Source organism: Eptatretus burgeri, chromosome 7, assembly GCF_056783735.1.
Source record: "Eptatretus burgeri isolate ZD-2024b chromosome 7, Ebu_testis_v1, whole genome shotgun sequence".
Lineage (NCBI taxonomy): Eukaryota > Metazoa > Chordata > Myxini > Myxiniformes > Myxinidae > Eptatretus > Eptatretus burgeri.
This window is the reverse complement of record NC_140967.1, coordinates 21,914,290-21,936,450: the sequence shown is the minus strand read 5'-3', so window position 1 is coordinate 21,936,450 and position 22,161 is coordinate 21,914,290. Positions and strand designations below refer to the sequence as shown.

Sequence of the window (22,161 nt, the reverse complement as noted above, 5' to 3'; positions counted from 1 at the left end):
TCTAAATTTGGTCGGGACGGATTTTCGAATTTTGCTTTCGTTTTCGCGTCACATGACTTCAAAGTTTGCAAAAACTGCCCTACCTTCAGGAGGCTATATATTTTCTCGCTGAGATGACCGTCACTCCTGCACGGGGGGTAATTTTATTTTATTTTTTCCTCCTCTCAAGACTGCACGGGGTAAGGTGTTCCTTGAACTCTCGTTGTTGTTTTATTGATTTTGTATTTTGAAAGTACATCAGACTTGCTTGCCTAAGCGAACTGGCTTAACTTTTGAGTGTATTCAGTCGGATACGATAACAGAATCTTGGGAAAGTGATGGAGATTAGTCAACATGTAATCATGTAAATATTTACTAATTGTTCCAATTTCCATGTGGGCCTCAATATCTATGTAGTTTGAGTGGATCATGTCAGTAGCTATGATCATGGAAGCTGGTGTAATAATGAGATAGACCGGCAGGTTGTGCTGCAGCCACAAAGTTGCGTTTACGTTTTTGTGCCTTTCTACCATTTACACATGGCAGGAAAGCCTCCGGATGCAGTCGTCTTGGAATCTCCCTTCACAAACATCAGGGAAGAGGCTGTGAGTCACCCGCTCGCCATGGTATGCGGACACGCTTGACTGGCTACTCAAGGGGCTGGTTTGCTTCCTAACTCGCTGCTTCATGTTAACTGGCCAAGCGAAATGAGGTTACGATAGCCACGGTAGTAATCCAACTGTATTAATTAAATAAGGCAATTCTCTGTACGTATGTATATCTGAAAATCGTAGAAAAAAACATGGTTGGCTCGATCTCCATCAAATTTTGCATACATGTTGGTAGCACTCAGGGTCAGGACATGGACACAAATAACCCCCTCCCCCCTTTGCCCCCCACCGCTGCAGGGATGAAGGGAGACAATTTGGCAAAGCTCCCAAAGGGAGTGATGTTTCTTGTTTTAAAAAGTTATTTATTGTAGATTTTTACCTTTTTTTACTGCTGTGAAGAGATTGATCATTATTTTATGATTTGGGTTGGTGGGGGGGGGAAAGATTCCTTCAACATCAAGAGCAAATTGGCAGTTATATGCCAGGCTTTTGACCTGATGAAGATGGTCTTTCTAAAATAATTGTTCACATTGGCCTCTCAATGAGGAAACTGCAATGGAATGGTCTTTTCCAGACAAAAGTGATCAGTTGTTAAACAGGTACAGGGAGCATCATGTTGGGGATTTTTTACAGTGAGCATCATGTTGTGGATGGATACAATTCAAACTTCTTATTTTCAATGAGTTTATCCCAGGAAATGGAATGAACAATAACCCAGCAAGATAGTCGAGAGATGCACTTGGGAAATGCAAGGTGAACAGTAAGTACTTGGAAAGAGGAGAGGGTGTCCATTTCATTCCATCTGGCAAGCTCCACACAAAGACAGATATACAAGATGGGTAGAGAGAGAGGCATATGGTCAATTGCATTCTTCCATCTTGGTCTTGGCTGTACAACATCAGCTCTTTAAAAAATAAATAAAGAATCATCACTACATTAACAATTGGCATATATTGTATAGCTGTTCATGCATCCTGTCCTAACTTGTTGCCCCTTTTGCACCCCGAGCATAATTTGTGATGTAGCTGCGTGCCAATACGTCTGACAGCTTTCCAAAAAGTGTTTTTTTATTTATTATTAATCTTGGTATAACAGGCCACACATCCCACCCAGCATATGTTGCAGAAATGCAAGTCAGTACATTATACATGCAGAAGGCAAATGTGAATTAAAATAAATAAATAAAATGGAGCATGGGCCTACATGCCTCTAGATCTACATTTGTCGCTGATGAGTTGTCTCTCTTGGAGGTCTAAAGACTCCTGAGTGGTGGACCGATACTAGGCTGATGATGATGATGATGATGTCATCACCGGTGATGCACTTTTTTGAGGCATGTCTCATCAACAAGTTCAGATTTACCCCAAAAAGTTTAGAACTTTTTATACTTATTCATTTGAATGGTCGTTTTGAAAAGATTTTGATTTTGTGCATTTTGAGTGTATTGATGAATACATTTTCTGGTGCACACTCAAAATAATTGTTTCATTACTTTGCGTCTATTGGCATGTGTGATTGACTCTGGAGTTTTAATATATTTTGAATCTTTTTCCTTTGAATTGAAGAATTGACCACTAATGCTGAATATCAATCTCAGATCTACAAAGTGTACCCAGCGTTTGACTGGTTCTTTTTGGATCCACTCACTGAAAGCGGTGTCGTATTCGCCAGCGATGAGAAGTGAGTGCATTTGAGTTCTTGTGATCCCAGTATTCCTGATATTGCATGTTATTGGCAAATTTCCACATTTTAATGGTAATTGATAATGCCTCTTTACATGGAAACAATGGGGTTTTGCTAATAAGGTAAACTCATTGCACATTGGCCTCTCGCGAAGCAAAAGGTGTGGTTAAGCAATTTGTTCATGTCTGTACATCTTGTCAGTTTATGATCATCTGCTTATGATAGAGGAACAACTTATTTCATTTGAATGTTGTACTACTTTGAACATGAATAGGAAGAAAAGTTTGTCACTTTACAGTCTTTTGGTTCTGAATTTGTCCTGACATGTGCATAGACATATATATATATATATATATATATATATATATATATATATATATATATATATATATATATTTATAGAAAGGAGTGAGATATTTTAGTCTGTCTGCCTGCCTGGCAATCAAACAAAATTCAAAAAAAAAATAAATCCAAATAAAAAATTCAGTTTCAGGATGTTATAAAGGACACACGCAACAGGCACGAATAACTAATGTAACGTGTTAGATACGGTGGTGTGACAATGGGTAGAATGGCAGTAAATTCTGGAAATAATTTATCGATACAACTTTTACAATCTTTATTTAATTCAGATTGAATTATATATTTGAACACTGTAGAACACAAATCACCTGTCATAATGTTTCCAAGAACCTCCAGTTTTGCATTACTTGGACAAATCAAACAAGGGTGGTATATCAGACTGCTTCAGGCCTGGTGTTGCCTTAATGGTTAAGGTGGCTGGCTTAACATCCTAGGGTCTTGAGTTCAAGCCCCTGTCATACTCATTGAATTAACACCAGGTGGGGTTGATTCTGCCTGTCTTCCTTGCGAGGTCAGCAAAGTAAGTACCAGCTTACTGGGGTCATAACCATAACCATTTGGGGTCACCTGCTTCGGAGTGGTGACTCGTCCAGGACGGTACACCTTGCCAGTGAAACTTCCTCGGTAGCCCTATGTGATTTATGGCTTGAAAGGAATGGTAATTTTATTATTGTTATTATTATAAGACTGCTTTAATAGCACTAAACCTTGGAATTTTTCACGATCTTTAAAATCATTATTTTAATTAAATTGAAGTATAAACCTGAACACTGCATGGGGTATCGTGGTCTATGAACTCTAGTTTACAACAAATTTTATTGCAGTGAACAGCACTTGTTAGACAATCCCATTCTGATGAACGAATTTCAACTTTATTATAAACAAATGATAAAATACTGAATGATATTTATTAGTCCCCCACTGGGTGTCTGCCCAACTGGGGGCTTGTATTTTGGGTCCTGTCTATCTGTCTGTTCAGAGGCTCTACTCACAAATAACTGGACGGATTTCTTTCATATTCGGCACGTGTATGCAATAATATCTGAGCATGAGGCACGCCAAATGATTTTAGAATCGGAGCCAATTTGGAATTTTGGGAATCAAAAAAATAATGGGAGAGAATAGTACATGATAGCATATGCTTACTTTCAGGAACTTTTTTTTGAATACAAAGTCAAGGATCATGAAAAGCTTATAGACAATGGATAAGAATGTAACTGAACAAAATTAACAGAAAGGGGGTGGGGGGGGGAACACACCAACAGCAGGGCCAAGGAACAAAATAGAGGGAGAAGAATGAGGGGAAGGGAGGATGCATAGGGTGGACAAGATGGATACAGAAGCAAATTCTCAGGAAGGAAAAACTAGAAATTTGGAAAGACGTGGGAGGTGGCTTGGAGGCATCAACAGAGGGTAGAAAGTATCCTGATTCTGGATTGGGGATGATCTGAGATCGTGGTGAACAGCTGTCTTGAAGACTTGAAGAGAAGAATATGATTGAAGAGAATGTGGAAGTAGGTTCCACAGGTGGGAGAAAAGGAACAAATGAGTGGAGGTGACCAATGATCCTAGATTTTGGGAGTTTCTCCAGAAGGGGTTGACCATGTGTGCCCTGCAGAAACCTTGGAGGGGAGGAGGAGAGGGGGAGAAGGCACAGAATGAGCAGAGGATACAAGACCAGAAAGGAGGTGGTAGAAGACAGAGAAACCACCAACCTGTCTGCAATGGGTAACTGATAGCCCTATAGATTCAGCTTCATCATGGGAGATTCCAATAATCTTGAAGGTTTTAGTTTTCATGGGGTCAAGCTGAGCAAGGTGTGAGGCAGGTGCACCAGCACAGAGGGGAGAGCAGCACTCCATCAAGCTGTGGATTAAGCCAATTTTGAAATGTGGTTTGCCCAAAATACGTCATGGCTGATCATGAAACCCAGGAGTTTGAATGACTGAACTTCCTCAAGAGTATTGTTTAGAAAGTAGATAGGAGGGTTTGCCAGATGTTCCTTTCTGAGTGTGTGAGATTTGTGAGGATTGAAAGAAATAATCCATGTGTTTGACCAGTTTGTGATTATTTCGTTTTTTTCAAGGTCTGAAAAGGGAAGAGGCTGCTGCCTGCCTGTCTGGGGGATGAGGGATGTCATGACACAGGGAGTCATCATCAGCAAATAGATCAAGAGGATTTTACAGTCAGAGAGATTGTTGATGAAGAATAGGAATAGGACTGGGCCCAGAACACTGTGTGGTAGGGACTCCAGACATGACGGGGAGAGTAGATGAAAGGATCAATGCCATGCAGACATGGGAGAAGGGATTCGGGTTATAGCACCCGAGACAAAATGGTAAAAATGAAAGAACAGGCGTTATCACACTCGCACTCAGATTGTTGTTCCCAGTTGTTTAAAAGATGTTTGCACTACACCGATGATACTTGTCCAAGCTGTTTCGGACGTGAAAGTAAAGTGTTTTGTAAACATTTGGGGTTGTTTCATTATTATATACCCAGAGGGAGAAAGCGAGATGGTGTTATGTTTACAAAGTGGGGATAATAGGTGAAAAGAAGCTTGGGAGTAGAGTGAAGGGTGAGCATCTACACACACACACACACACACACACACACACACACACACACACACACACACACACACACACACTCCTTGTCACTTCCACATTCCTTATTTCTTTATTTATTTGTTAAGTGATTAAAGCAAATTTAGGTAATCTCAGCTTTACTTTTTAAATACCTCCACAATACTTGTACACTACTTTTAATTACCAACACACCACACTACCTTAAATACTGACAATACCTGCACATGACTTTAAATACTGAAAATACCGACACACGATCTTAAATACCTACACACTACACTACCTTAAATACTAACAATACCTACACCCTACCTTAAATACCAACACAATACCTTAAATACCTATACACTACCTTAAATACTGACAGTATCTACAAACTACCTTAAATACCTACACACCATACTACCTTAAATCCTGACAATACTTACCCCTACCTTAAATACCTGCACACTGCACTACCTTAAATACTAACAATATCAATACACTACCTTAAATACTGACAATACCTATACATTACCTTAAATACTGACAATACCTATACATTACCTTAAATACTGACAATACCGACACACTACACTACCTTAAATACTGGCAATACCTACACACTACACTAAATACTGACAATACCTACACACTACACTAAATACTGACAATACCTACACACTACACTAAATACTGACAATACCTACACACTACACTAAATACTGACAATACCTACACACTACACTAAATACTGACAATACCTACACACTACACTAAATACTGACAATACCTACACACTACCTTAAATACTGACAATACCTACACACTACACTAAATACTGACAATACCTACACACAACATTAAATACTAACAATACCCACACACTCCTTTAAATATTGACAATACCTATACATTACCTTAAATACTGACAATACCGACACACTACACTACCTTAAATACTGGCAATACCGACACACTACACTAAATACTGACAATACCTACACACTACACTAAATACTGACAATACCTACACACTACACTAAATACTGACAATACCTACACACTACACTAAATACTGACAATACCTACACACTACACTAAATACTGACAATACCTACACACTACACTAAATACTGACAATACCTACACACTACACTAAATACTGACAATACCTACACACTACACTAAATACTGACAATACCTACACACTACACTAAATACTGACAATACCTACACACTACACTAAATACTGACAATACCTACACACTACACTAAATACTGACAATACCTACACACTACACTAAATACTGACAATACCTACACACTACCTTAAATACTGACAATACCTATACATTACCTTAAATACTGACAATACCGCCACACTACACTACCTTAAATACTGACAATACCTACACACTACCTTAAATACTGACAATATCTATGCACTACCTTAAATACTGACAATACCTACACACTACCTTAAATACTGACAATATCAATACACTACCTTAAATACTGACAATACCTACACACTACCTTAAATACTACACTACCTTAAATACCTATACCTGCACTCTACCTTGAATCTTGATTGAGAAAAAATAAAATAAACATGGGAATGCATTCTGGCTATGGATATGCTAATTAGCATTCACACACTCGTCTCATTGTTTGTATTTCCATGTGTCCTCATCAACTTTATTCATTTATCAGAGTAGTTTACACTTATTTTTGCCGCCCTAATGTATCCATTTACTTCAATGAATATAATCTATTATGTAGTTTTTTGAGTCTTCTGTAACAATTAGCTAATGTGATAGTTTTCTGGAATGCCACACACACAAGTGCTCCACTTGATTGCAGAAATGGTTCAAGCATGATCAATTGATTGCAAAGGATGCTCTGGAAGTGCAGTACATATTAAATTTGGAGACCGAATGGATAAACAAAAATTCTTTAAAATATTCCTCGTTCTTAAAAGAGACAAAAATCTGTGTCCATCCATACAGACAGTCCCAAGTTGCCGTTGTGCACACAACTTTCAGGCCTGTATTCCATTATATCAAACACCTTTGCTGAATTTGAAGTGTTTGTTTCATTGGGATAACAGATTCTGTTCTCACAGAAACTTGTGCAGTAGGTATTTGGCTCAAGGGATGCTTGAAGCTGTAAATTAGTCATGCAAGTGTATGGGTAAAGGGCCAGGTATCTTTGCGTGCATGCCCGTGGAAATATAACGGGGCAAATCTAACGTATGACTAGTATATTCACCTTACTCCCTCAGTATGAAGCATATTGAATGTCCGCTGCTGATCCTGCATGCTGAGGACGACCACATTGTGCCATTCCGCTTGGGCAGAAAGGTAAGGCCGTGTACTGGGACACAAGAAGGTGCAGTTTCGCCTGTAATACCCGTCACATTCTCCCGTCCAAAGGCAGAACCGAGTAACTCTGTTCTAATTGATTTTGAGAAAACAAAGAAAAACTGCTTTTTTATATATATATATTAAAGCCGTATCCATTCGAGAAGATATATATATATATATATATATATATATATATATATATATATATATATATATATATATATATATATATATATATATATATATAAGCCGTATCTAGGTTTTTTTTTGTGGTATTCACCAAATTCAGGAGGAGTTGCTTGGTCCTGCCATGAGCGTACAAGCTTACGTAGGGAACAAATTACAATAAATTATACACTAACATGAAGCCTATAACCTAGTAACTCCAAAATTAGTATTAGCTCAGTTTTGATCAAAAAATGAGTTACTAGGTTTTGCCTTTGGACGGGAGCATTCATCCTCAAACAACACTGCACCATGAATGGCAAGATACGTTACACAAATTATGAATAAAGGAGGAAGTTTATTTTATTTTTATTCCATGTCAACTCAGCACCTATAAACGGGTTAAAGCCTGAAATGTCAGCTTCACACGTCTCCCAATGGGCTGACAGGATGGCCTTGAATTACGCACTCTCCTCCAGCCTGGGTTTGAATTCCAAGCCAGCTGTGAACTGTCATCCGGTGTTTCACAGACAGGGCGATTCAATATGTGCCATCCCTCGGATGGACGTTAAATTGGGCGTCCCGTCTGCTGGTATTAGATGGTGGACGTTAAAGATCCCACAGTGTCCTTCGTGACGAGTAGGCGAGCTATCGCCAACACACCAAACTGTAATTGAATATTATATTGCCATTGTTCTTGGGACATTTGATCAATGTGAAAGCTCTGCGTTCAGAATCTTTCCCCTGGAAGTCAGTTGAGGCTGAGTTCTAATTTCGAGGTTTTCCATCCTTTCCAGCTGTATGATGCTGCAATGTTGACATCTCTGTCAGCGCAACACAACGTGAAGTTTGTGCCATTCCCCGCAAGCCTTGGTTACCGCCACAAGTTTATATACAAGGACCCCAATCTCTTCCACATTCTACAGTAAGTTTTATATTATTTACATAATTTTACCTCTCATTTTATTTATTTAAATTAGTTGCTCCATACAAAACTTCAATCTGTATATTCGATCAATCACACCAAATCGCATGTTTGTGTGCGTGCGTGCGTGCGTGCATGCGTGCGTCTTCCATAGCTCCAAAACCATAAGACTTAGTTGCCCCAAACTTTGCCTGCATGCTTAGGGGACTCCAACGGAATGCATGAGCAAAAAATTGGGTGTTTGGGTAAATTTAAACACCTTTTGAAGATAACGGCTTACCTTCATGAAAAAGCTTATCCTTGGTCGGCCCAACTCCGCCTCGCATGGGTCTTACCTGCCATTTTGATTCGGCCTATGCAAACGTGCTTTGCTTTGGAAACGATTGGAGACACGTGTTCCCTAACAAGATTTCGGTAAGTGCTGCGTTTCGCCAATGTTTTTTTTTTTTCACGTAATCGCATGGCTGAAATGACACTTAAGATACACCGCATGATGACATCTTGAGACTTTTTTTAAAAATTTAGCAAATGAACACTTTTTAAGTAGTTGGAACTGCTGTTAAGCTCAAGTCCTCAGTTTAAAATTTGAAATTCGTCCGGTCAAGAGATTTGAGCTTATCGCATTTTTGTTGGAATTGAATAAAGCCACAAACGCCACCTGGAGAAAGGGAAAGGGTTTGGGAGGAGGGGTAAGCGTGAGGGGAGGGGAAGGAAAGGGAATGCCATCGAATGTGGCTTTATTTAAATTACAACTACAATGTGCCTTTGTTAAATAACAACTTTATTTTACCGCCTCAGAGAGTTCCATTTCCATGATTGAGTCCACAAGGTGACAGTCACAGTACGAGTCTCATCCCTCAAGAGAAGCCCATGTTATAATCTCTTTCAAGGGGAACTCAAACGCTCAGAGCACCTCGACGCTAATCTATCCCTTGACAGCCAACAAGAGAGATATGTGTTCCCGATTTGCGATTTATAAAGTCCAGTAATTGTGATTGTCAATCTTCCCGTTTAACCGTGATATCACACCTGGGAATCGCCCGAGAATTGTGCCGTCTACAGGTTACATCGCGGTACGATTTAACTCAAATGGCAAATAATTTTCAATTCTTCCACAAAACCAGATGAATCGGCCTGCTTATGAAACTGTTGGGGGTAAACCATTCATCCCCCCCCTTACAAGTCCTCTTCTTGCTTATTCAAGCCTTATAAACAAACTTATGGACATGCAATTCACGAATGTGAAGTAAATAAACAGAGGCGACGAAAATCGGCTTGCTAGAGTGAAATGCCTACGTAGGTAGTTGGGAGGTCAATGGGGAAATTGCTGAGATTTTATATTTTCTATTTTTAAAATAGAAGTTATTATGTACATGTACATATGAATGTACACCCTGCAAGAATTCCTTCTTCAGAGGAGAGGGTGTGGGAGGGGGGTGCGCATTGGGATGAGGGAGGGAAAGGGTGGGAGGAGACCTGGCCCATAAAAATAAATAAATAAAAACCTTTAAAAAAAAAAAAATCTTCTCTGAAATGGCTGAACATATCAAAGCAAAACTTTACAGGTATGACCACCTATCCAATGGGAAAACATTCCCACGTATGTCATAAGTAACATGGTTTGGCAGCCATATTGGATTTACCCTAAAACCTTAAAAAATCCCTTCCAGAATGGTTGCACAGTAAGAGGGAAAATTCACACACGTTCAAGCCTTGGATACCAGGGTGTTCATGAATAATTGATAGGTCACATGGTTTGGCAGCCAAATTGGATTTAACAAAAATCAAAATAAAAAATTCTAAGTGCTTCATCGATCACCGTGAAACTTCACATTTATGATTTAGTAGTCATGGGGAATATACATTTTAAATTTCAACCTGATCAGACGCATGATCTGGCAGCCAGAAAAAAATATTTTTGATCTGGGTTTTTTTTTTTTGAATAAGGCTCATTTGGCTGTGGCTGGTTGGGTTTGAGGGGAGAGGAGTAGCATCTGAAATGTGAAACCTATCGAGGTTCCCCTTGATGACTTCATCTTTGCTTGTTTGTGTTTCTTCTGATTACTCCAATGCAGGACCGTACCTATTTCGTCTTCCATTTGATTTTAACTCCATTCAAAATTCAATTGAATAATAATGAACATCATGGGTCAGGTGTCCAGTCATCACTGCTAGTAGTTATAAAGTAGTGGTTCTCATCACTTAAGTAACCCACCAGTGCACAACTACCACACAATATCCTGGTGAGAGTCTGTAATCTGATTGCTATTTTTCTTGTTTTATTTGTATTTCTCATTGCAATTAACTTACTTAGCCTTGCTTTGAATAGCCCTCAGACCATTATCTCATGGAAACATGAGATCGAGCCAGGATTGGTTTATTTTAATATAGCGTTCATTACTTGCTTTTAATGTGATTCTGACGGTGCTATTGTACTGTTTGGTGATTGCCAACGAGGCAGATCTATAAAAATGGTTGTGAATGAAAACTACAAAAAAGTGCCCAAGTTGGCCATCTCACTCATGCTGAGATGTTGTCACTCCTGCTATTACAGTATTATTTTGAAATGGACAGATGACAAAACCCTCCTAGTATTAAAAAGTTAGAGTATTTATTTATTTTTAAAGCAGGTATTATGTAAATACCTGTATTATGGATAAACTCAGATTCAAGTACTTTATATTTGGAGTCTGATAGACATCTTAAATCTGTGATCTTTAACTAGCCGTGCTGACCAGGCATTTTATGAACAGGTTCCCCCCCCCCCCCCACATTGAAGTTCGAGGTCATGCTGCTGTTGCTTCTTCATGTGACACATGGATGTCACCTTTGTTACACATGTTCTGCTTGCTTTCCTTTTTCCCCTCCTAATCATCCTTACAAGATGGTTCCTTGTCCAAGAACCATGTAGTCAGTAAGATGCTCTTCAGTGATGACCATAACAGCTCTTCTTCTTCCCCCCCACAGGAGTTTCTTTGGCCACTGAATCCTCAGCTCTTACATCAAGTTCCAAATTGGAATGGAAAAGCTTAAATGATTTGCAAACGAAAAAAAAAATGCTTTGAGATTGCTGCTGTAAATTGCATGCTTGTACTAGATCCTCTGAAATGCAACATTGTGCTTTGTACATAATCACACTTCATTTTGATTGGTTAGAACTGTGGAACATATTGTCACAACCAATGGCATCTTTCCTGCACTGTCCTGTTTACACTTGTGGTACACCTTCTGAAATGCTTGTATGTAACTTGTTCCCTGAGCTCTTCAAAACATGGACATTTCAAGAGAAACCAAATGAGTTTTCATTTTTAATTCTGCTTTTTTTTCTTTTTGCCTCAAATTGCACAAGAAGCCAGTGCACATGAGCATGTTGCCAAACATACAGCAAAGCAGGTGATTGGGTGGTTACATACATACATACAACAAGTCAATTCTAGTGTTGGGACACTGGAAAGCAAAACAGCACAGGCCGATCGCAGGGTGAGATATCCACGTGTTAAAACAAGTTGCACAATGCTCAGGTATCGGCACGAGGTGGGAGGTACGACGGTCCATTCAAAGATGGGTGTTAAAGCGGTCTCAGGTAACGAGCACGCACACTGCATTGCTCTCAACTACCTCAAGAGCCCCTCCCCTTCCTCCCCGCTTTATGCCTCGTCCCACAAGAAAGTTAAGGGGGGGGTCGTAGGAGGGTGGGTTCCTGGGTGCTGGGAAGGGAAGGACGGGCGGAGAAAACGGTGTGCTTCCTGTGGACCGCTGCGCTCATGTACGAGGCTCATTTGGAGCAGCAAGTTTGGCCAAACTCGGGTGCACGCCCCAAATGTCCTTTGCATACTCGGCGATGGTACGATCGCTGGAAAACTTGCCCGAGCCAGCGATGTTCATGATTACCTTTTTCGTCCATTCCTTGGAATTCTGTGCATGTAAGTAAAATAAATAATGAGAAAGCAGTTTTAACAATATTTTTTATAATTACAATAGATGAACGGTTTGTACCTTGTAGAGCTGATTGACTTTGTCTTGTGCATGCATGTAATCTTCATAATCAGCAAACACCTTGAACCTGCAAACAGGTTTATTTTGTTACAAACAAAAACAGGAATTCCCATTTAAAGCAAATAATTCCATGTCCCAAGGCAAACGGAGCTAAAGTAACAGGTGAGCTTGTGCCACCGAGCTGTGACCGTAGGTGAGTCATTATCGCTTGAATCAAACACACGATTTTGATGAAACTTGGCCACAAGCTTCATATCTAATGCCAAACAAAGGTCTATTGCCCGTATCAAAATCGACCGCTCATTAAAGGGGACCTACAGGGGGGGTTTGACCCCTTGCCCCCCAAAATAGGTATTTGCTCTTCTCTGAAACTACACACGATTTCCATGAAACTTGACCACAACCTTCATCGCTCATGATGTCCCAAAGTTCACGGCATTAAAAAAAATTCAGGGTCTCGGGGGTGGGGGATCTGAGGGGGGTTTGACCCCTTGCCCCCCAAAATAGGTATTTGCTCTTCTCTGAAACTACACACGATTTCCATGAAACTTGACCACAAACTTCATCGATCATGATGTCCCAAAGTTCACGGCATTAAAAAAAATTCAGGGTCTCGGGGGTGGGGGATCTGAGGGGGGTTTGACCCCTTGCCCCCCAAAATAGGTATTTGCTCTTCTCTCAAACTACACACGATTTCCATGAAACTTGACCACAAACTTCATCGATCATGATGTCCCAAAGTTCACGGCATTAAAAAAAAATTCAGGGTCTCGGGGGTGGGGGATCTGAGGGGGGTTTGAGTGACTGCTGCTCCCGATCCAAGTGAGCTCCAGGACATGCAATCTTTTTTTTCTTTTCTTCTTTCTCCTGTCATGGAGATCTCTGGGTGGATGGAATAAAGTACAGTGACCCAAGATTAAGAGTTTAGGATCACATATAAGAGGAGCTGACAGGAAGCCGAGAGCTGTGCCTTCCCTCAGATGAACGTTAAACAGGAATCCTATCTGCCGACATCACTTGGTGGACGTTAAAGATCCCAGTGTGCTTCATGAAGAGCGGTCAAGCTATCGCTGGCACCATGAACAAATTCCTGTCCTAACCTACAGGAGGCACTGCATCAACAGCACAGCTGCGCCTTCAGCCAATGATGCTACCATCAGCTGCATTGTAAAATACATTTAAGAGGCCAATAATACAGCCAGTGATGATTTTGTGAGCACGAGTACATGCGGAACTTATCCCGTTCATCTGTACACCAAGTAGAAATGGTAAGTGGAATCTTAAACTGCTTTCATAAATGTTTCTTCAGAAGCTACATAAATGTTCCTTTGTGTGCCAAGTAAAAAAAAAAAAATGTCCAAGTCTCTCACATTATTGAGGTTCATTTAACAGGTGTACTCATTTTAAACATTTGCAGGATGGATCCTGAATGTGGGGTGGGGGGGGGGGTCAAGGATGAACAAGACAAAATGGAGTGAAAGCAAAACTTTGGGATGAAGGATGGGCAAAGGATGTCGGAATATAGCAAAGTTGGGTTCTGAATTGGATGTAACGATGTGATTGGGGAGAGCAGACTTCGTATCATGGAGGGAAGAGCTACAGTCAGACAAGGAATGACATTCCACAGGTCAGAGAAGAGTGGGATGAACGAGGGAGTGGAGAGATAGTCCATATTGAATATTGTAAGCTCAATTACATCCCTGCTACTCCAGGGGCAAGGAACAGACATCGAGAAAATATATTTTAACAATTCATTCAAAATTACGACTGATATTTTCACGAAGCAACGACACAGACGTGGTCAATTCTTAATTAAATGGGGGTATCAATTAGGTATGCATCTTTGTGAGAATAAAAGAAAGAGAAACTGCAGGCCAGCGAGGCATCAATGTGCAAGCCATCCGTCAGAAGGACGTTAAGCCGGACGACGCGTCTGTCGGCATCGGTCATTGGTGAACGTTAAAGATCCCACAGGCTTTGATGAAGAGTAGGCAAGTTATCGACATCCTGAAATTGCAAATTCATGCCAAAATCAACTTCAGTTCAACGTCAATCTGGGCCATGTGGTTCGTGAAAGATTTGTGGGATCGCCAAGTGAAGTTTTTGACAACGTGAGAATAATGGGTCTGTACGAGTAGTGGTAGTCAAAAATTGCAATATATTTCCAAACTAAACATCAAGAGAAATTTCAGGAAAATGCAGACCTGTCGTGATGCATGAGCATGTTGACGACGTCCTTGAACAGGTTGGGATCCCTTGGAGAGAAGTATCCACTGCTCAACTGATCAATCGCCTGCTTCAGCTCCGGGATTCTATCGTAGTATTCTTGAGCGTTGTACCTGCATGGCAAAGCTTGAATCACGCCGAAGCACTCAGGCTTTCATTTACGGTCACGGTCGTGTCAATAGGATGTTCCAACCAGATATTCCTCCATCTACATTTAGTTTATCCATCAACCAACTTGCACAAAACTTGTGAAATCCATTATGTGTGCATAAGATCAGCTTAAGTTTACAATTTAAAAGCACTGATTTTATGAGCCAGTTGTACCCTTTTTTATCCATCTCGTCGACGTCCTCCACACGCATGCCAAAGATGAAGAGGTTTTCCTCGCCTGCTTCTTCAGCCATTTCCACGTTCGCTCCATCCATGGTGCCGATCGTCAGGGCTCCGTTCAACATAAACTTCATGTTGCCCGTTCCTGAGGCTTCTGTTCCAGCGGTGGAGATCTGCTCCGAGAGATCGGCAGCTGGAACCACTGGTGTGGGAGACAGGGTGAAGAGTTCATTGTCAATTGGCACAGGGTGGCATTGATTTGCACGAGACAGACATGCAGACAGATACGAGTGCACAGGCGGGCAGGTAGACAGACATATGCGCACATCACCACTTCGATGAATTACAAGGGCAATAATAAAACTAGAATTACACAAGGTAGAGCGCATACCTCTGCCAAGCTGAACAGTTTACATTTTGTATCCCACTGATGGATTTGGATACGGACATGAACCAAAATCGAATCGACTTATGTCGTCACATAACCAACTCATCCAGCAAGTTTTGTCATTGCTCATGCACAAGTTTTTGAAACGTCCTCATTATATATATATATATATTTTTTTTTTGATCATTTTTGGCCCCATCTTTCAACAGTGAAGAATCACTTTTAAAAATTCACAGATCCAGATCTTCACCAAAATTGAATCAATTCTACCTTGTCACACACCCAACCTGTCCACCAAGTTTCCCTGAATCCCTCCACAATGTTTTGAGAAATCCTGCTCAGACGGACAGACGTTCCAGTCTACCTTCGATTGCAGGGGGGAATAACAGGATTAGACCTTGATTTTGTCTGAATCGTGAGCCGAGGGTTCAAGTGGGAACACTGCCAAGCCAACCAAGTGTGGGTAACGGTTATCTGTCATTCATGTACATCTAGAAACTGAGGATTTCCATCATGAAAGTACAAAACAAGGTGGTCTCCATACAGTCAAAAAATTGCATTTTCTTTGCTCAACTATTTTTATTCACTTTGTTAACCTCCACCACCAAAGGTGTATGAGGTCACGTTTTCACCCACTTGTCCATGTGTGAGCAGCATATCTAAAAGTGATGGCCGGATTTGGGCGAAACTTCGTGGTCAGGGTGTGTGTGTGTGTGTGTGTGTGTGTGTGTGTGTGTGTGTGTGTGTGTGTGTGTGTGTGTGTGTGTGTCAAGAATGAATATGTTTGAATTGTTCGGTGTGACAAGATGAAGATCCATGTCTGAATATGAGAATTTTTTTTAATTTTGGCGAAGTGATTCTTCACTTTTGAGAGCGAGAGCCAAAAAAACGACATTTCAAAAAGTTCAGGACGAACTACAAAACTTGGTGGATGAGTTGAGTAGGTGACAAGAACAAGCCGATTTGATTTTGGTTCAGGTCCGGATTCAGATCCGGCCTATCGGTGGGATACAAAACACAAACTCTTCAGCCTGGGTGGAGGTATGCGCTCCAACGAGTACCGTTCTAACTATTATTGCATTCAAGGATTTTAAGTGAAACACGATATTGTCCAATCTAGCAATTCGGATTTTCTAATTTGAATTTTGTTTCACTTTAAACTGACTTGTTTGAGTGGACTGTATTCAGGATGAGCTGAAAATAGTTTGGCCTAATGCTAAAATTCCCATGTTTGACATCGTTTGCTTTGAGAAAGCCAATCGACTTCCTCCACTCTCGTAGCCAATGTGTGGCTCTTAAAAGGAACCCTTTCTTCTCCTCTCCCTATCAAAGCTGGAATACCACAAGGCAGTGTTCTAGGCCCAATCTTATTCCTAATCTTCATAGATCTCACCGACTCAGTAAAAACATCAATCTCTTTTCTGATGACTCCACTCTCTGCTGTGACATCCCTCATCCCTCTGACAGACAGGCAGCAGCCTCTTCCCTCTACTCAGACTTTGAAAGATATGCTCCAAGTTTGTGACCAGATTGTAATTTTTGTCAATCTTGAGAAATCCCACATATTCGCTCTCTCTGAAAGCACCATTCAGCAAATCCTTCCATCTACTTTCTCAACAACCCTCTCAAAGAGGTTCAGTCACTCAAACTCTTGGGTCTCACTCTCAACTGATTTCTCTTGGGCAAGCCACATTTCACTATTGGCCTCCAAAGTCAGAAACCAACGGGGATCACCCGTTGAGCAAAGTCTTGGCACACCTGAGCTTCGATCCACCTTCAAGGCTTTCATCCAGAGCTTGATAGGAGTACTGCGCTCCCCTCTGGCCTGGCTCTCCTGCCTCACATTTTACTCAGCTTGACACCATAGAAACAAAGGCCTTCAAATATCATTGGAATCTCGCGATGAAGCTGAGTCTATGGGCTGATCGCTTTGCCATCGCCGACGGGTTGGTGGACTCTTCTTCCGCCTCATTTCTGGACTTGCACCTTTCCTCTGCCCTTTCCGTGCTTTCTCCACCACCTCTTCTCCCCCAAAACTTTCTGCAGGGCACACACGGTCAATCCCTTCTGGAGAAACTCCAAAAATCCAGGATCACAACTCGCCTCCACTCATTTATACCTCTTTTTTTTCCCAACCTGTGGAACCACCTTCCAGACTCTCTTCAATCTCATTCTTCCCTCCAGGTCTTCAAGACAGCTGTTCACCACCATCTCAAGTCATCCCCCATCCAAAATCATACTTTCCACACCGATTAAAGCACTCCCACCCCTCCCAAAGATTTTGCTGATGTAACCATAATTGTCCACCCTTTGAATTCTCCCTTCACCCTCGTTACCTGCATCCCGAGTTTGTTTGTCTACTTTATCTCACCGCTCTGCTGTTGGGGTGTTTCCCCTTTCTCCTGCTGTTCCCTTTGTTGTGTTGTGTCCTGATTAGTTCTGTGTCATAGCTCTTCCATGAGCCTCGAGCATGTTAAAAATAAATAAATAAACCAATGTCACCCGCAGGGTGACCCGTATCTTGCCAAAAGGTGACCACGTGTGACTTCTTTAAGGTCACACTGAGGTGAACAGAGCTGCTATCCACCAGGAGTGACTCCTTGAGGAATATCTGCCTACGAGAGATTCCGATGAGAATTGTTCTACAGAGTAACCATGAAAAATATGCTTTTGCCTCATAACGTCACCAAATGATGTCATAATGTCTCAAGCTTGACATATCTAGAAAGCACTCATCGAGGTGTTCAATTTGAGGTACTACACGATATGGTTCCTAAAACTTGAAAATTTGACCTTGGGGTCAAATATGCTTGACCTCCAGTGCTAACCATGAAGGTCAAGGCCAATCGCCACCAAAAATTAATCAGCTGAGCGCCAGACCATGAACTATATTCCCATGAAGTTTGAAGACGATCCGATCAAAATTACTAAAAAAATAAGGGTTTCGTCGACTCCCATGATTTGCGACAGTGACCTTGACCTTCAAAATTTAGTGCACTGAAAGGGACTTCTATAGGCCTCTGATATGCGAAGTTACAAAAATTTCCAATGATAACTGTGCTCTGCAGAGTGATTTATATGTGATTAGACCAAAAATAAAAAAATAATTAAAAAAAAACAAAAACATGAAAGTCAAGGCCAATCGCCACCAAAAATTAATCAGCTGAGCGCCAGACCATGAACTATATTCCCATGAAGTTTTAAGACGATCTGATCAAAATTACTCAAAAAATAAGGGTTTCGTCAACTCCCCTGATTTGTGACAAAGTGACCTTGACCTTTGACCTTGACCTTCAAAATTTTGTGCACTGAAAGGGACCTCTATAGGCCTCTGATATGCAAAGTTACAAAAATTTCCAATGATAACTGTGCTCTGCAGAGTGATTTATATGTGATTAGACCAAAAATAAAAAAATAATTAAAAAAAAAAAAAAACATGAAGGTCAAGGCCAATCGCCACCAAAAATTAATCAGCTGAGCACCAGACCATGAACTATATTCCCATGAAGTTTTAAGACGATCTGATCAAAATTACTCAAAAAATAAGGGTTTCGTCAACTCCCCTGATTTGTGACAAAGTGACCTTGACCTTTGACCTTGACCTTCAAAATTTTGTGCACTGAAAGGGACCTCTATAGGCCTCTGATATGCAAAGTTACAAAAATTTCCAATGATAACTGTGCTCCGCAGAATTTTTTATACGTGATTACAGACAAAAAAAAAATAATAATAAACATACAAGCTGACTAACATATCTTGCAAAAACTTCGTTTTGGCAAGATAATGAAAATACATCCAGCGTTCGGTGGACCGTGTTCGGATGTCCACGGCATAGAGTAATTGCCTATGATGGTATTCCAAAGTCAGCATCAGCCTCACCTTTCTCAGCTAGAGACACCCTATAGTTTTCCAAGAAGATGAATTTCAGACGATCACCAATGACAGGATCGTTGTTGATCACATCACCCACGGCTGTAATTATCTTGATGATCATCTTAGCCATGTGGTAACCAGGCGCAGCCTGTGCACACCAGACAAGGCAGTGATCATTTACTAGTATTTCTGGAGTTTTTGTTTTTTTTAAGTCACCTTCTGTGAAAGTGCACAGGCAGCTCACCTTCCCACCAATCATCACAGTACGAGGCACAAAGTGTTTCTGTGGCTCCTTCCTTATTCCTGGAAAGAAAGGAAAAACTTCAGGTTATTATGTATGTATTTCTATTTATTATTATTATTATTCGATTTAATTTCAATATTCAACATTCAAGTACACATGCAAGTTTTATCACAAGGCATTTGTCCGTCAGTTCTACCTTGCTCTTCAATGAGCCTCAACCTACAACCTTTACTAATAAAAGGCAATGTGTGCATCAGTGTGTGCATCTCCTTCAAAACTATAAAACCTAGCAGCCTAAAACTTTGCATGCATACCAAGAAAACTCCAAGGAAGTGTAACAGAGAAAACTGGGTGTTTGTGTGAATCAAGACACCCCTTTTGAAGATAATTAATTATATCCTTCATGAGGCGATCCTCGGCCACCTCGCTGTTTGAGGTTGAGGTTGTAAGGCGTTTCCTGGGTCACCTCGCTGGGGTCTGAAGCTGCCATGTATTTTGGCCTGTTCAACCATGTTTTGACTTGGAACAGGCCACAACGATTTCTTAATGATAAAGTTGTCCCCCCCCACTTTCTTCACTCATATCATCAAATGCTTGTTCATCACAGCTACGAATCGCTGGGTATATTGCAATGCTTATAAACGCTGGGAGACGTCAGTGTTCATGGCTTTATTTAATTTGCGAATATGAAGAACTGAGAGAATCTCTTGAATGAACCAGAATTACAAAATGTAAGCTCCAGATTTGAAAGTATCAGCAGTCCCGACTCCTCAAAAAGTGTTGATTTGTTCAATTCGGACATTTCCGGGTGCATAGTTGTATCGACGGCAATTGGTAATCGCTTGTCAAGCCAGGCGTTCCGTTGGAGTGCTTGAGTGCTTAAGCCACTTACCGAGCTGTACAGTGCAGTTTGTGTCTTGATCGGGTTGTGCAGTTGACAGTTACTACAAGGTAGAGGTACGTATACAGCACACACGGACATGGTCCATGTGGGTATATTTGGATCTGAACAGACTCTCCGCAGGTGTGTGGACATGCCATGCCTATTACGGGTGCCGTGGTGGCAAAGTTTCATCCCGTATCATATGGAGGTTCTTTCAGGTTTTCCTTTGTCCTCACACCTTTTTCTGAAGCATTTGGTTATCGGATTTGCTTTACAAAGGTTAAATGTTTCTCTTTATGAGTTTGAAAGCAAAATATATTTGATAACGCCCGATGTCTGAGCCACATTAACGTGTTTTCTAAATTACCGAGCCAAATTGTTTTTCCACCTGTCACACACAGCTGTTTATAAAGAATAATGTTTGTGAACATCTCCCTGAAACGCCAAAATAAATGTAACTTTTTGTGAAAACTACTCAAGGTTTCTGGGTTGTGTATATTACATACTGTAGTCTGGTAATCACACCGACTCCAACATCGACTGTGTGTGTGTGTGTGTGTGTGTGTGTGTGTGTGTGTGTGTGTGTGCGTGTGCGTGTGCGTGTGCGTGTGCGTGTGCGTGTGCGTGTGCGTGTGCGTGTGCGTGTGCGTGTGCGTGTGCGTGTTTCACAAAGCACAACATATTCTGATTACTCCCCTACTACATATATGTGTCTGTCTGTCTGTCTCTCTACAGCCGTTCTGTCTGGATGGTCGTTACGTCTGGGTGGTGTTCGTCTCTGGACAATGTTTATTTCTGGACATGTCCAGGCTGTATTCATAGGATGACCGGTAGAAAATGGATTTCAGACATTATTTTGTTTCTATCTTCACTGTTATTCTATGCAGAATAATTTTGATGAGACGGTATGAATCGTAATTGACACTCCACCGCATTTGTCTTCCCTTCCCTCCCCTCCCCCTTCCTCACTCTCTCTCTCTCTTTCCCCCTCCATCTCCTCTCTATCACCCCCCTCTTCCCCCCATCTCAATCTCCCCATCAGCGAAGCAACGTGTGGCATTTGCTCGTGAAAAATAAAACGACAAGGATAGTGGCCTCCCCGGTCTAGTTCCATCACACCTTCCCAATCTCTTCCAAGATGCACACAATCTTCCAGTAATTCTCTTCTGGTTAAAACTCACAAATCCAGGCTAATTGCACCACCCCCCCCCCCCTTTTCTCCTGTTTATGGAACTGCCCAATCACACTCTTCACCAGTACTTCAAGCAGGCGCTGCACTACCATTGCAAGTCATCTCTCAACACCCAAAATATTTTCTATCCTATCCCACAAAAGCACTACTTAACCTAACCCAAAACTCAACTTGCAGGTTACCATGTTTCTTCCCCACCACTCCACCCACTTTCTCCTATTCGTTCATTCCATTGCATGTTGCATCCACCTGTGGCCTCAGCTCGTTATCTCTTTTCCTTGAGAGCAAGTTTTCATGAATTGAAGACAAAAAGTACGAATATAATTATTTCAGACAATGTACTGAAAGAGTGTAAAATAAAGTAAAA

The 22,161-nt window shown here is 41.0% G+C and overlaps 2 protein-coding genes across 2 annotated transcripts in view; one reads left to right on the top strand and one right to left on the bottom strand.

Moving 5' to 3' along the window:
* Window positions 1–12,612, top strand: part of ABHD12 (abhydrolase domain containing 12, lysophospholipase) — a 36,960-nt gene extending 24,348 nt beyond the window's left edge. The window contains exons 9-13 of the mRNA XM_085887652.1: window positions 526–605; window positions 2,188–2,270; window positions 7,491–7,569; window positions 8,535–8,662; window positions 11,630–12,612. Of these exons, the coding sequence (XP_085743778.1) occupies window positions 526–605; window positions 2,188–2,270; window positions 7,491–7,569; window positions 8,535–8,662; window positions 11,630–11,648 (389 nt within the window). The 3' untranslated portion in view covers window positions 11,649–12,612. The remainder of the gene's footprint in view (window positions 1–525; window positions 606–2,187; window positions 2,271–7,490; window positions 7,570–8,534; window positions 8,663–11,629) is intronic.
* Window positions 11,958–22,161, bottom strand: part of LOC147022813 (glycogen phosphorylase, muscle form) — a 67,125-nt gene continuing 56,921 nt past the window's right edge. Inside the window, exons 15-20 of the mRNA XM_085887651.1 lie at window positions 19,720–19,778; window positions 19,482–19,623; window positions 15,209–15,416; window positions 14,863–14,997; window positions 12,659–12,725; window positions 11,958–12,577 (exon numbers count right to left, since the gene is read on the bottom strand). Of these exons, the coding sequence (XP_085743777.1) occupies window positions 12,425–12,577; window positions 12,659–12,725; window positions 14,863–14,997; window positions 15,209–15,416; window positions 19,482–19,623; window positions 19,720–19,778 (764 nt within the window). The 3' untranslated portion in view covers window positions 11,958–12,424. The remainder of the gene's footprint in view (window positions 12,578–12,658; window positions 12,726–14,862; window positions 14,998–15,208; window positions 15,417–19,481; window positions 19,624–19,719; window positions 19,779–22,161) is intronic.